The 15,021-nt window shown below is 51.1% G+C and overlaps 1 protein-coding gene across 1 annotated transcript in view; it reads left to right on the forward strand.

The window, feature by feature from the left end:
• LOC140406652 (low-density lipoprotein receptor-related protein 1-like) overlaps positions 1–15,021 on the forward strand; it is a 1,475,832-nt gene that overhangs the window by 768,874 nt on the left and 691,937 nt on the right. Inside the window, exon 29 of the mRNA XM_072494659.1 lies at positions 1,778–1,909. Coding sequence (XP_072350760.1) covers positions 1,778–1,909 — 132 coding nt within the window. The remainder of the gene's footprint in view (positions 1–1,777; positions 1,910–15,021) is intronic.

Below are 15,021 nucleotides of genomic sequence, written 5' to 3' on the forward strand. Positions count from 1 at the left end.
GTTTGCATGTATGGGTTTGTATGTGCACGTATGTATATGTATGATTGTGTATGTGTGCATTTGTATGTGTATATGAGTGTGCATGTATATGTCTGCATGTGTGGATATGTATCTGTGCCTGTGTGCATACGCCTATGCAGAGGTATATGTCTATGTGTGGGCATATACTTGCGTGTATGTGTATGTCTATGTATGTGCATAAAGTTGTGTGATTGTATATGTCTATGTGTGCATATATATGTGTGGGTATGTATATTTCTGTGTGTATGTATGTGTGTGTATGTACATGTGTGTGTATGTATGTATATGTGTGTGCATATATATGTGTCTATATATGTGTGTGTATTTATACTTGAGTGTGTGTGTATGTATGTGTTTATGTCTTTGGGTGGAATCTTTTTGGCCGTTCACGCTGGCAGGATCTTATGATCCGCAGGCGGTGCACCTGCTGTGAAGATGAGAGATGCTTACAACAGGAAAGCCTGTTGGCAATGGTGGGACCAGAAGATCTCACTTCTAGCCACCGGTGAGTCACCCTCCACTGTGGCAGAACATGCTGCGGAGGGAGAGAATTCCTCTCAAATGTGTGTGCGTATATACATGTATGTTGGTCTTCTGTGCCGCATCACAAAGTAAAATACTGTAATGGCAACAGAGGAGACTGCTAAATGCAACTGTCAGAGGCATGCACATACTGTTTACACTGTAATGTCCTCCATTAATTCTACCATGAAACCTTCCTCTGATGGAAAATGAGGATGCCTTCAGAATGCAGAGTTCAGGCAGCTTGCAGAAGGGTGAAGTGAAAATATATTACATTCAATGGGAATCCATTTCTCAACTGATACCTTTTATTAAAATAGTGAACTTGCTTTACTGTAATGTGGTGCAGAAAAATATTTTTACATTTGAAACCTCAACTTCAAGCAAATAAATTCAAAGGAAATTTTATTTTTTGCCTGGTCTGTTTTGCATGGATTTTGTTCTCCTTTTATTAGGTCTGGTAGTTCCTGTGACAAAAATAAACGGTCAAAGCTAATTTCCTGGTCTGGTGAAAATGCTGTTTAAATAGCTGCATAAAATTTTCCGCAGTTACTACAAAGAATTTCTGACTATGTTCCCATCAGTTCAAAGAAAACCATTGAAATTAGTCATTAAAAGCTCAAATTTAAAAAAATCCATATCAAGGATGACAATGGACAGCACACCATTTTAACATATTACGATAATCAATACAACTGATAATTTTATTATTGGAAGGCATACACTTGATGAGAGAAAGTAGAATGCTTTTTTTTTGAGAGACCAGTTTCGGTTTATGTACAGCAAAGGTGTGCTTGATGATGCTTTTGTCATTGGGGTAGATTTTCAGCTTTTAATCTGTGCGTAAAACTGGTGTTGCAGATCAGCTGGCAGCTTTAGAAACAAACTGATTTTCGCTTCCAATGAAAAGATTATTCCACTATTGTTCTCAGTCCAATGACCGAGCTACAGCTTTAAAACTACGGTAATGATTTTTTGAAAATGAAGCACATTGCATCAAATATTGATTTGCAGAAAAGTGAAAGAACATTACTAATCAATACCACTTTGGACTATATTCTTCTATAATAGCGATTGACATCAGTCAAGACCTGGTCAGAAAATGCTGATAGTTTTTGCACACACTTTGTAAGTAATATTGTCAAATTATAGGGGGTGAAATCAATAGCTAATTGGATCTTGATTTGCCGTTATTTTCGAAGAGAAAAACATTAAAAAAAAATCTATTTACCAGGTTTTGGATCTTTCCTGATGTATTCTCTTCATGAAGAAATCAGAGGAATACCACTGGAACCCAATGATAAATCAGATGCTTTGCTGCCAATATCGGGGACATCACTCACTGTAGGGATAGACTTTCATGCAGGTTTGTATTTGTGTTCCGTTCTGTCCATTTCTGAAGTGTTAATGAATCCTTATTCATTGGAGCAGGATTCAATTGACAAAATTCAATTTTACATCATTGATTTTCATCCAAATTAAGAAAAAAAGACTGAAGTATCGGCTATCTCTGAACAGGATTATTTTTTTAACTAAATATTAGCTGGCGTGAAGATTTTAATGAATGGTTGGCTTTTGTTCACTGTTTATTTACTCATTTGAAGAAACATCTTTTTCAACAACCAGATGTTAACTCAAAACAAACTGAGAAGAGCTGGCTAAAGTAAGTACTTGTGTTACTGTGCTATTTATGAAAGAGTTGTTAATAAATAGATGTTTGATGCATTGACTGAGAATTCCCGCTGATGCCCTTTTTATTATTTTACTTGTCTGAACAAGGGATCAAAATCCTTGGCTGACCTTGAGGTAAATTAAAGTAGGGCACTTGTGTCTGAAAAGTATTACTTCTCATCTTGAGCAGTTCTGACATTTGGACAAGTACCTGCCCTATTATTTTGACCTGCCTCTGTATTACCTTTCTACTTACCTCAAGATTGCCAATGAAAACATAACTGAATATTGGCCATGAAAGGCCACAGCCAGCATTTATTCAGTAACCTGATAAACACAGTAAATACGACATATACCAGGACTTCCTGAGTGGGTAGTCATAGATGTCGTGCAGACAAATGAACTTAAAGCATTCTACATTCGGTTCGAGCAGGAAACCATCAAACCATTGTCAACTTCCCCAGCAGCCCCGCACACACCCATACTTATGCACGGTAGCACAGAGGTTAGCACAGTTGCAGTGTCCTAGGTTTGATTCCCGGCTTGGGTGACTGTCTGTGCGCAGTCTGCACGTTCTCCCCGTGTCTGTGTGGGTTTGCTCTGGGTGCTCCGGTTTCCTCCCACAGTCAAAGATGTGCAGGTTAGGTGCATTGGCCATGATACATTGCCCTTAGAGTCCAAAAAGGGTAGGTGGGGTTATTGGGTTACAGGGATAGGGTGGGTTATTGGGTTACAGGGATAGGGTGGAGGCATGGGCTTAGGTAGGGTGCCCTTTCCAAGAGGCAGTGCAGACTCGATGGGCTGAATGGCCTCCTTCTGCACTGTAAATTCTATGATTCTATGATTCTATCGTCACAGCTTCAAAAGTCAAATAGTAATAATAATGATAATAATAATCTTTATCAGTGTCACAAGTAGGCTTACATTAACAGTACAATGAGGCTACTGTAGAAATCCCCTAGTTGCCAAACCCCAGCCCCTGTTCGAGTACACTGAGGGAGAATTCAGAATGACCAATTCACTGAACAAGCACATTTTTCTTGTGGGCAGAAACCAGAGCACCCGAAGGGAACCCACACAGACACAGGGAGAACGTGCAGACTCTACACAGACAGTGACCAAAATTGGGAATTGAACCCGAGTCCCTGGAGCCGTGAAGCAATAGCGCTAACCAATGTGCTACCATGCCACCCTATCAGCACAACAGATTGGAAAATTGGCCTTCTTGAAAGTGAACCCTCGGAAAGTGACGGGTCCTGATGGGGTCCCTGATCACGCACTCAGATCCTGCGTGGACCAACTGCCGTACGTGTTCGCGGACATCTTTAACCTCTCCCTACTCCGTCCCGAGCTCCCACCTACTTCAAGAAGACCATCATAGCAGTGCCAAAGAAGAACCAGGCAACTTGCCTCAATGGCTACCATCCAGTGGTCTTCACATCGATCATTATGAAGTGCTTCGAGAGGTTGGTCATGAGACACATAAACGCCATACTCCCAGAGTGCCTTGATCCACTGCAATTCGCATACAGCCACAACTGGTCCACAACAGACGCCATCTCCTTGGCCCTCCACTCATCCTTGGAGAATCTCGATAAAAAGGACTCCTACGTCAGACTCCTAGTCATTCACTACAGCTCTGCCTTTCATAGAATTTACAGTGCAGAAGGAGGCCACCTGGCCCATCGAGTCTGCACCGGCTCTTGGAAAGAGCACCCCACCCAAGGTCAACACCTCCACCCTATTCCCGCAACCCAGCAACCCCACCCAACACTAAGGGCAATTTTGGACACTAAGGGCAATTTAGCATGGCCAATCCACCTAACCTGCACATCTTTGGACTGTGGGAGGAAACCGGAGCACCCGGAGGAAACCCACGCACACACGGGGAGGATGTGCAGACTCCGCACAGACAGTGACCCAAGCTGGAATCGAACCTGGGACCCTGGAGCTGTGAAGCAATTGCGCTATCCACAATGCTACCGTGCTGCCTTCAACACCATAATCCCAGCAAAGCTCATAGCAAAGCTCCAAAACCTAGGCCTTGGCTCCTCCCTCTGCAACTGGATCCTCAACTTCCTGACCCACAATCAGTGAGGATAAACAACAACACCTCCTCCACGATAGTCCTCCATACTGGGCCCCTGGAAGGCTCCGTACTTAGCCCCCTACTATACTCCCTATACACACATGACTGTGTGACTAAATCTGACTCCAACTCTATCTACAAGTTTGCTGATGACATGACTGTAGTGAGTCGGATCTCGAACAACAATGAGTCAGAGTACAGGAGGAAGATAGAGAACCTAGTTGAGAGATACAACGACAACAATCTCTTCCTCAATGTCAACAAAACTAAAGAGCTGGTTATTGACTTCAGGAATCAAAGTATCATACATACCCCTGTCTGGATAAATGGTGCGGAGGTGGAGATGGTTGACAGCTTCAAATTCCTCGCTGTGTACATCACCAACAATCTGTCCTGGTGCACCCATGTCGACGCTACAACCCAGAAAGCGCAACAGCGCATATACTTCCTCAGGAAACTAAGGAAATTTGGCATGTCCACACTGACTCTTACCAATTTTCACAGATGTACGATAGAAAGCATCCTACCTGGCTGCATCACAGCCTGGTATGGCAACTGCTCGGCCCAAGACCGTAAGAATCTACAGAGAGCAGTGAACACTGCCCAGTCCACCATGCAAACCCATTTCCCATTCATTGGCTCTGTCAAAGCGGGTGGCATAATCAATGACCCCTCCCACCCAGCTTATTCACTCTTCCAACTTTTTCCATTAGGCAGGAGATACAAAAGTCTGAGAACACGCACTAACTGGTTCAAAATCAGCTTCTTCCCCACTGTTACCAGACTCTTGAATGATTCTCTTCTAGACTGAACTGATCTCTTGACACATTTTCTCTACTAAGTCGTAAGCTTTGCCCAATGCCTATGATTACATTGTGTATTTATGTATGTCCTATTTTTTTCATGTATGGAACGATCTGTCTGGACTGTATGCAGAACAATACTTTTCACTGCACCACAGTACACGTGACAATAAAACAAATCCAATATGGCACAACAATGATCAACGCTGTGGGAAAAACAAGTCACACAACAGCTGCCTCATTCTCGGTTCGGAAGTATCCCATTTGTACTGGCAGGCTAGAACCGCGATTCAAAAAGAGAATGGGGGATGGATGGGAGAATGAAACTAAAGAGATAGATATTTCAGAGAACTAGCACCAGTGCGATGGGTCAAATTATCTTGTTCTGTGATTCTTCAGTCCAGCGGATAGTTCCACATTTGTGTGGTGACAGGCATTCACACAATTCCTCTGACACGAGCTAAACGTTATAAACGGTAGATGGCCAAGACCCCAGGTGGGATTCTCCAGTACCCCTGCCGCATGTTACTCGGTAGCACGGCGTTTGCTGGTGGCAGGATTCTATCTTCTCGCTGCTTGTCGAAACCACCCCACGCCACCAAGAAATCCAAGGGCAAGGGGCACTGTTGGTGGGAAAAGTGAATCGCAATGACTGGAGAATTCCAACTTTGTGGGGATGGGGCATTTTGCATTTAATTGTACTGTGATGTTCGAACATGTGGGCAGTTAAATGATCCAGGTTATTTACCTGCTGGATAGTTACCTGGATTTTTACTACTGATTCTGGTTGTGCAGCTAAACCGATAAGTTTCTAACTCAAAAAATGGTAACTGGGTCACATTCCATCACCGAGCCCCAACTGCAATTTTTAAAATAAAGTATATTTATTGAGAATTTACATTTTAATAAGTAATGCAATAAAACCACAGGAATGGTCAGCAGCACAAGTAAAAGTTAAGGTTCAGCATACATGAGTACAGAAGGAAACAGGAGAACAGTCATACATCTGGGTCAATACAATCATGAGACATAACGTGAACCCCACCAGAGAAGAAGGGAGAAACAGGATAAAGTCATGAAAACATGGTAAAATGGTACATACCTTCCCACGAGGCGATTGCTCACCATCACCACGAGAGTTCAGGATAAAGTTATCACGCCATGTTCGGGTGTGCACCAATATACATCTCTTTTAATTCCAGCAGTGCCAGAGTGACCAATGAGACAGATACCAGACCAATCTGTACCCCTGCAGGATTCAATCACAGATTCAATATCCCAACCCATAAAAAGAAACAAAAGAAAATTTGTGAAAACCCCGGGCGGGATTCTCCGCTCCCGTGACTAAGTGCCCGCGCCGTCGTGAACGCCGTCGAGTTTCACGACGGCGCGAAACGGCCCCGGTCGCGAGCGATTCAGGGCCCGAAAATGGGCCCAGACCGGGGCCGCGAGGAGCTCGGGGGGGGGGGGGGCGAAAGCAGCGCTGTAAGCGCGCGACGCCCGAATGACACGGCGCAGCGCCATAAATGGCGCGATCCGCGCATGTAAAGACCCAGGAGGAGAAGGAGGAGAGATGGCTAAGCCCCGACGAGCCGCACCGAGGTTCTGGGACACGGACCTGGACACACTCCTCGATGAGGTTGAAAAATGAAGGGCCACCCTCTGCCCAAGATGTGGGCATCGCCATCCATCCAGCATGGTGAGGCGCGGTTGGCGTGACATTGGCACTGCTGTGAGTGCTGTGGGGCACAACCCATGGTCCAGAGAGCAGTGTAGGAAGAAGCTGCACAACCTCACTCGGGCAGCCAAGGTAAGTGCCATGAGGGTGCCCCCGGGTCACAACCAACACCCCCCCCCCTCCCCGGTACGAGGGGCTGTGGGGGGGGTTCAGGGTTCACAATGCTGTACTCGACCCACATGAGCACCGCGACCCCCTGGAGAGATGCCATGGCGTGGCTCCAACTGTCTCCCCACCCAGCATTAATACAGCCTATATCTGCACGCCCTGATGATACCCGCCTAATCGTGATGCTTTATCCAACCACCCCCCCCGCCACACCCCGCCCCCGGACAAGGCAGCTCACAACCATAGTGAGCGTATGAGAACTGGAGGGGCTTCTCCTGTGCTGCACCCCCTAAACGTTCACGAGCAGAGGGTCCTGGACCTTGCTGGGGGATCCGCCGCCCGGGAGGTCGCGACGTGCCAGGTCGGAGGCGCAGAAGCAAGTGAGAGAGCCCTGCATGTCCTCTCTCCCCTAGCCCCCCCCCCCCACCCCCACCCCGTCATCGCCCCCCTCGCACTCTGGCCACTGCACCCACGATGCCCTCACACTCTGGCCACTGCACCCCCGATCCCCTCCCCCCTCACATTCTGACCACTGCACCCTCGATCCCCTCCCCCCTCACACACTGCCCCCACCACCACCATACACCCGGCACAGCGTGTCTAACGAACCCCGTATCGTTGTGTTCCCCAGGGCCAGCCGCCGAACGTCCAGGGTCATCTCGGCCAAGTCACAGCCGACCATCTTCAACCTCAATCGCACTCAGGGACGCACGCCAGAGGGTGGCAGTCAGTCAGACAGGAGGGCCATCCTCTCAGTCTGCGACACTAGAGGACAGACAGAGACAATACTGAAGGGCACAGGACGGACAGTGACACCAGACTTTTTAACGGACGATGACCTAGAGCTAGCGGCACTGCTGTCTCCCACACCATCCACCATCGCAGAGACACTCACCTCGGTTGGGCAAATAAGTGATGAGGCTCCCGGGTCACGGTCTGGTGTGCACCACACAGCCGAGCCGGTACAGCAGGTGGTGTTTGGAGCAGCCGAGGAGCTGGATGGTTGGAGGGCAGCTCAGGCCCAGCAACCAACTGCCGCCCAGACGGTTCCCGGGTTCCTGAATGTACTTGACCCACCCGGACACCCGATGCATGTGGACACCCAGGGACTGAATAACGGGATGAGGGCCATCTTCCAGGACCTGCACACGGAGTTGGAGGAGTCCATTCGCGTCCAGGAGCAGGGAGTGGTGCCACTCATCGCAGCCACCCAGGCCGACACCGCACGGGTGGCGTCTGCGGTGGAGGCAATGGGTGAAATGGTTTCAGCCATTGGTCAGGTTCACGTGCATGCATCATCCATGGCCCAGGAGAGTGCTGCCCTCTCACAGGTAGCCATGTGCCAGAGCCAACACGACATTGCCGCCGCGCTCCGGGCCCTGGCCGAGTCTCACCATGCCATGGCCCAGTCCCAGCAGGCCATGGCACAGTCCCACCAGTCAGTCGCGGAGAGCATAGACCGCCTGGCACACGTGATGGATGGCGTAGCGCACTCACAGGTTGAGGTAGCACTGTCCCTGGCATGAATGTCGCACTCCCTGGGCTCCGTCTCTGCGAACATTCTGACCATGGTCGATACCGCTGCAGGCCTCTAGGACTGGCAGCGTCAGGTGTCGGTGGTACGACGGGGCATGTCTCCGATCGCACCTCCGTCTCACAGTGAGGCCCGGGGGCCACCAGGCTCCCCGAGGGTGGAGGAGGTTCTGGGCCCGTCCCGGTATCTCCCTGCACACTCGGCCTCCCCCTGTTCCGTCCCTGGCACATCTGGTGGGCAGCAGGCAGAACAGGGTGGCACCACGCCATCCAGCACGCCCGCCGAGCAGCCTGGCCCATCGAAGCCGGGCCGCCACAGGAAATGCGTGCTGACGAGGAGCCATGTCGAAGGGCATGATTCTCAGCAGTCCGCCTCCACTCCTGCTGTACCATCTGGGGAGACACCTAGACGTAGTGGTAAGGCCTGTAAGGCAAAGAAGTTGGAAACATAGTAAGTTGGCACAGGTGCAGGCCACAGTTTAGTTGTAGGGGATAGGGCATCTGTATGTGAATGTCACAATTAAACTCACTGTTGCACTTAACTTGTAAGACTCTGTGCTATGTTCGGTGCCAGGGGGCTCGTGAGGGTGACTGAGTGGTGCTGGGGTTTACGAGCGGTTCAACGTCGGTGCCGGATGTGCTGTCCCTTTCCCCCAAGCCTCCCAAAATCGGACACCATAGTCCTCGGCACTCCGACGCCAGCTACCCCACCCGGGCACGTGATGGAATGTCCGTGACGAACGCTGTGACCACCGGAGTGGATGGTTCAGCTATAGCCATGAGTCAGACCTTGGCTGGCGAATCTCAGCTCACAGCTCATCGCAGAGCGGGCTGTCATCATTCAACATGGCACTGATCACACTCGCTTACCCAATCATCAATGTTGTGCAATCCCATAGCGCCGCAGTGGTAAGGTGATGTGGAATTGGTGCCGTGTACGTGTTGCAGGGGTGCGGGGGGGGGGGGGGGGGGGTGCAGTGTGCAGGACTGGCGGTACAAGTGGCAGTGTTCAGCGAATCCCTCCCCCATGGTGCGTGAACCGTGCGGCCACCAACGCGTCGCGTGCCCGCTATCCTCGACGGTGCCGTCGTGCAGCCTCCTGGACATAACCAGCACCCGGGCAGTGTCTGTGTCCTGCGCCCCTCCCCCCACCCTGATGCACGCCATCCTCCTCCCCCTCCCCTTCGTTTGTGTTAGCTCCGGTGCCGTCGGGTCCTCCCTCCGACTCCTCCACCAGGGCAACTCCCCTCTGCATGCAATGTTGTGCAGCGCACAGCAGACCACAACTATGCGACCGCAGGGCCCCTCCGAAGCGGTCCAGGCATCTGAATCGCATCTTCAGCAGGCCGAAGCACCACTCCACCACACCCCTGGTTGCTGCATGGGCCTTGTTGTATAGGCTCTCCGCGTTGGTCTGAGGCCTCCGTATTGGCGTCATCAGCCATGACCTCAATGGATAGCCCCTGTCGCCCAGCAACCAGCCGCTCAGCCGGGGAGGGGGGGTCATCCATCGAACATTGCGGGGATGAGCGACTGTGCCAGAATGTAGGTGTCATGCACACTCCCGGGGTACGTTGCTCACACGTGCATGATCTTCATGTGGGGGTCGCAGACCACCTGAATGTTCATGGAGTATGCGCCCTTCCTGTTCATGAACACTTCCCTGCTGTCTGCAGGCGGGCGCATGGGGACGTGCGCACAATCGATGACACCCTGGACCATCGGTATCCCGGCCACCTTGGCGAATCCACGTGCCCGTGCTTCCTTCTGCGCTCGGTCCTCGGGGAATTTAATTACCTGTCCGCGATGGTGTACAAGGCGTCCGTCACGGCCCGGATGCACCTGTGGACCGATGCCTGTAAGATCCTGGATAGGTCCCTGCTCGGCGCCTGGAAGGAACCGGTAGCGTAAAAGTTTAGTGCAACCATCACCTTGACAGAGACTGGTATTGCGTGTCCTCCTCCCGTTCCACGTGGTGCGAGGTGCACCACGAGGTGGCATATATGTGCGACCGCCTCCCTGCTGAACCGTAGTCTCCTCCTGCATGTAATGTCCGGTAGGGCCTCAAACAACATTCTGTCACGGTACACCCTAGGCCTTGCTGGACGCCTGTGGTGCCCTGGCACCACCATCAGTGGCTCCTCCTCCACCTCCTCCACCCCCCCCCCCCCATGCACTTCGATATCAGTGCCCGCTTCCTGCGCATTCCTCACTGTCTGGGGGTCAATGTTCCCCTCGACACCCCCCTGGACATTCCGGGCCTGAGCGCCTGCGGCCTGCGCGCCGGCGACGGGTCATTCCGCGGCATCCCCTCTGCTGCAGCAGCAACCGCTGCACCTGCAGCCACTGTGAGCCATCTGAGTCGACGCTGCCGGATGGCCACCTGCAGAGCTGCGGCTCCAACCACGGCAGTGAACATCGCTGTCTGGTTGGCATACATGGTGACCTGCAGGAGGGTGGTGGGGGGCAGAGAAACGACATGTTACACGGAGGTTCTTCCACACCTCGCCAGCCGTGTTGCATGGGATACCTTTGTGCTCCCGTGGCCTGGTCGCGCTGCAGATAAGCAGCCAGCCTAACACCTGGTCACTGTCTGCATCCAACGGTCAGTTCACACCGTCCTCCTCACCAGTGTGCCAGTCGCCTGTGCCCATCAGCCACACGGCAACCTGCGGCCGTGTCCTCGTCACCGTCCTGCCATATCAGGGCGGCTGACATGTGGCGTCCGCGGATGGACGACACCCTCCACACTCTCCCTCACCCCTCCCTCACCCCCCTCTCACCTCCACTCCCTCCCTCCCCCCCACCTCCACTCCCTCCCTCCCTCCCCACATCCACTCCCTCCCTCCCCCCACCTCCACTCCCGCCCTCCCCCCACCTCCACTCCCGCCCTCACCCCCCCCCACCTCCACTCCTGCCCTCACCCCCCCCACCTCCACTCCCTCCCTCCCCCCCTCCCACCTCCACTCCCGCCCTCACCCCCCCTCCCACCTCCACTCCCTCCCTCCCCCCCCCACGTCCACTCCTCCCTCACCCCCCTCCCACCTCCACTCCCCCCCCCCACCTCCACTCCATCCCTCACCCCCCCTCCCACTCCATCCCACCCCCCCGTTGGCCGCAGCGTTCTCGGGGAAGCCGACCCGGTCTGCAGGAGCTCCGGAACAGTCCGCTCACCTCCTCATTGCTCAGCGTCAGCCAGCACGACTGGCTGACAACTTTATTTACCAGGTGTGAACGGCGACGGCGTGAACTGGGGTCACGCCGTTGGGACTTCGGCACATTCGGGCCGGAGAATAGCGGGGGTAGCGGAGAATCGCCATTTTGGGTGTCTCGGGCGATTCTCCGGCCTGCGCCGCGCAGAACTCGACGGGGCCGATCCCGCCGCTTGGGTGAATCGCGGGAGGGCGTCGGACCGGCGTCGCGTGGAAAACTGGCGTGGCAGGCAATTCTCCCAACCGGCGCGGCATCGGAGAATCGCGCTCCCACTGTTCTAAAGGGATGTTACAAATTCAACGCAACATAATCTAGCCTCAGGCCCAGTACAGAACCAACATCATTCCATGCAATTATACAGAGAGGATCAGCAGCTATATATACGGATCATGATTGGTGGCATCAACGCCGTCCAGCAGAAGGGACAGAGAACTGCCAGGAGTGGATCACAGGATAACAAAATTCAGGACCCAACCATTAGTCGCATTCCCCCGGTGCATGCTCACTTTTGTGAATGAAAAAGAGATAGAAAGAAAACAACTCAATCAAATAAGAAGCATCCACAAGGGGAAACACCAGGATATCAACTAAAGTACAGAACTCGGTTTAACGCCAGACCCCCTTGCACAGAAGAGCCCTCTCGGGATGTCCCTAATAATTGCCTTCAAGAAGGGACATCCCAAGCTCCAGGGGGCAAAGGCCACCAACCACAGAACCGGACCTGGCCTAGCCCAGCGCACTCCAATGCACAACAATCAGCACCCCTAGCACCACCTGCACACCCCAAAATCTATACCCCAATCAGTCCTGTACCTCTTCTAACCAGGGAGACACCATCACTGAAGCGAAGAAAAATCAAGACACCCAATATGGGTGCCACGGTGGGGGGGTCGGGGGGGGGGGGGGGGTGGGCTGACTCCCTCCTCTCTGTTATGATAAGGGGAACCCCATCCCCTGTGGACTATGGAACCAAATCAGATTTTATAACTCCCCCACTGTGCACCTCCCCCACTGAACAGCACACTGTTCACCTAGATGAAGAGAAGAGAGAAAGAAAAAAAACAAAGGAAAAAAATGCCTAAGTTGGCCTAGAAACAATCAAAAAAACTTTGGCATGAACCACTATTAATTTACAAAGAACACCGACCTCAAAGAAAAGTTAGGAGAAACCAAGCCTCCCCAGGAAACATAATCTGCCCAGTTCATCAACAGAGAAAGGCAGCGATTCTTAAATTTAAAATAAGATAAAGATAAATAAAAATCCGATATGATTAGCTCTAACTGGGGACTACCCTCAATCTCAGTGAGCACTTAACTAACCCTACCACCCAACTCCACACCAGCCATCCGCCCATTACCCTGCTGTGCCTCCACTCATCTTCACCATCAACAAGACAAGGGGAGTCCAAAATGCACTCCCTTCCCCTAACCAAAAGAATAACCGTGCGCAGGCCACCTATGGCTTAATATGGTGCAGGATATCAGACGACTTTAGTCCTCATGCTCACACCTCGCACACCTTTGCAGGAGGAAAGACAACAACAAATAATCAGCAACATGATCATAAGAGAGCAACGGCCAGGATTATTGAAGAACCGGAGGATAATGACAGTATCCATGCTGCTCTAAAAGGACAAATCCATGACAGGACTACTAAAGCATGGCGACCGATCGTCAAACTCAGTTGGAGACTCGCCTCTCACTTCCCATCAGACACCGGACACAGGGACACTCCCTCCGGCCCCTACCTCCTGAAGCCGTCAGGATATGCAACACACCATGCAGCAGGATCGCTTTTACCAGGAAAAGTGCTCTCTCAGATGCTAGGATTCTCTCCTGCACCTCCACCTTTCTCCCAAGGATTCCTCATGGCTCTTTAAGGTGAACTCAAAAGACCTGGAGCACACACAGGGCCGATATCACCATCCAGAACAACACTCTCCGAGGCAGTCAACATCATAATTCCCACTACACTGCCGAGGTGCAGGCCAGCTCGTCAGCAACAACGCCACTGCAAGCTTGGGCCCATCCCAGCCAATCCAACCGCCTCACTCATGCGAGGATACTTTACAATTTCACTCAGCTCCTTATCACAAAACCCCACATAGTTTCATCAGGGGACATATTACCTTTTTAAAAAAAATATGTTTATTCAAGTTTTGCAACAAGATTTTTGACAAAACACCCGCCTCCCCAATAACAGAAGATAAAAGAAATGCAAACACAACAATTAACATTGTACATTGTACAAAACATTTACATTGGGTTTCCCCATGTACAATAGCCCCCCCCATATGACATTTAACGATACTCGTAGGGGAAGCCTCCCCCGCCCACCCCCATTCCCCCCCTAACAGAACCCCCCCTCCCCCCCCCACACCCTAGGGTTGCTGCTGCTGCTGACCTTCTAACGCTCCGCGAGATAGTCTAGGAACGGTTGCCACCGGCTGAAGAACCCCTGCACAGACCCTTGTAAGGCAAACTTTATCCTCTCCAGCTTAATGAACTCTGCCATGTGATTTATCCAGGCTTCCACGCTGGGGGGCTTCGCGTCCTTCCATAATAGCAAGATCCTCCGCCGGGCTACCAGGGACGCAAAGGCCAGAATTTTTTGAGGACATTAACAGTGCGGTAGATAACGGGAAGCCAATGGATGTGGTATATCTGGATTTCCAGAAAGCCTTTGACAAGGTGCCACACAAAAGGTTGTTGCATAAGATAAAGATGCATGGCATTAAGGGGAAAGTAGTAGCATGGATAGAGGATTGGTTAATTAATAGAAAGCAAAGAGTGGGGATTAATGGGTGTTTCTCTGGTTGGCAATCAGTAGCTAGTGGTGTCCCTCAGGGATCAGTGTTGGGCCCACAACTGTTCACAATTTACATCGATAATTTGGAGTTGGGGACCAAGGGCAATGTGTCCAAGTTTGCAGATGACACTAAGATAAGTGGTAAAGCAAACAGTGCAGAGGATACAGGAAGTCTGCAGAGGGATTTGGATAGTCTAAGTGAATGGGCTAGGGTCTGGCAGATGGAATACAATGTTGACAAATGTGAGGTTATCCATTTTGGTAGGAATAACAGCAAAAGGGATTATTATTTAAATGATAAAATATTAAAACATGCTGCTGTGCAGAGAGACCTGGGTGTGCTAGTGCATCAGTCACAAAAAGTTGGTTTTCAGGTGCAACAGGTGATTAAGAAGGCAAATGGAATTTGGTCCTTCATTGCTAGAGGGATGCAGTTTAAGACTAGGGAGGTTCTGCTGCAATTGTATAAGGTGTTAGTGAGGCCACACCTGGAGTATTGTGTTCAGTTTTGGTC

This window comes from Scyliorhinus torazame, chromosome 2 (assembly GCF_047496885.1).
Source record: "Scyliorhinus torazame isolate Kashiwa2021f chromosome 2, sScyTor2.1, whole genome shotgun sequence".
In the NCBI taxonomy this organism is placed as follows: domain Eukaryota; kingdom Metazoa; phylum Chordata; class Chondrichthyes; order Carcharhiniformes; family Scyliorhinidae; genus Scyliorhinus; species Scyliorhinus torazame.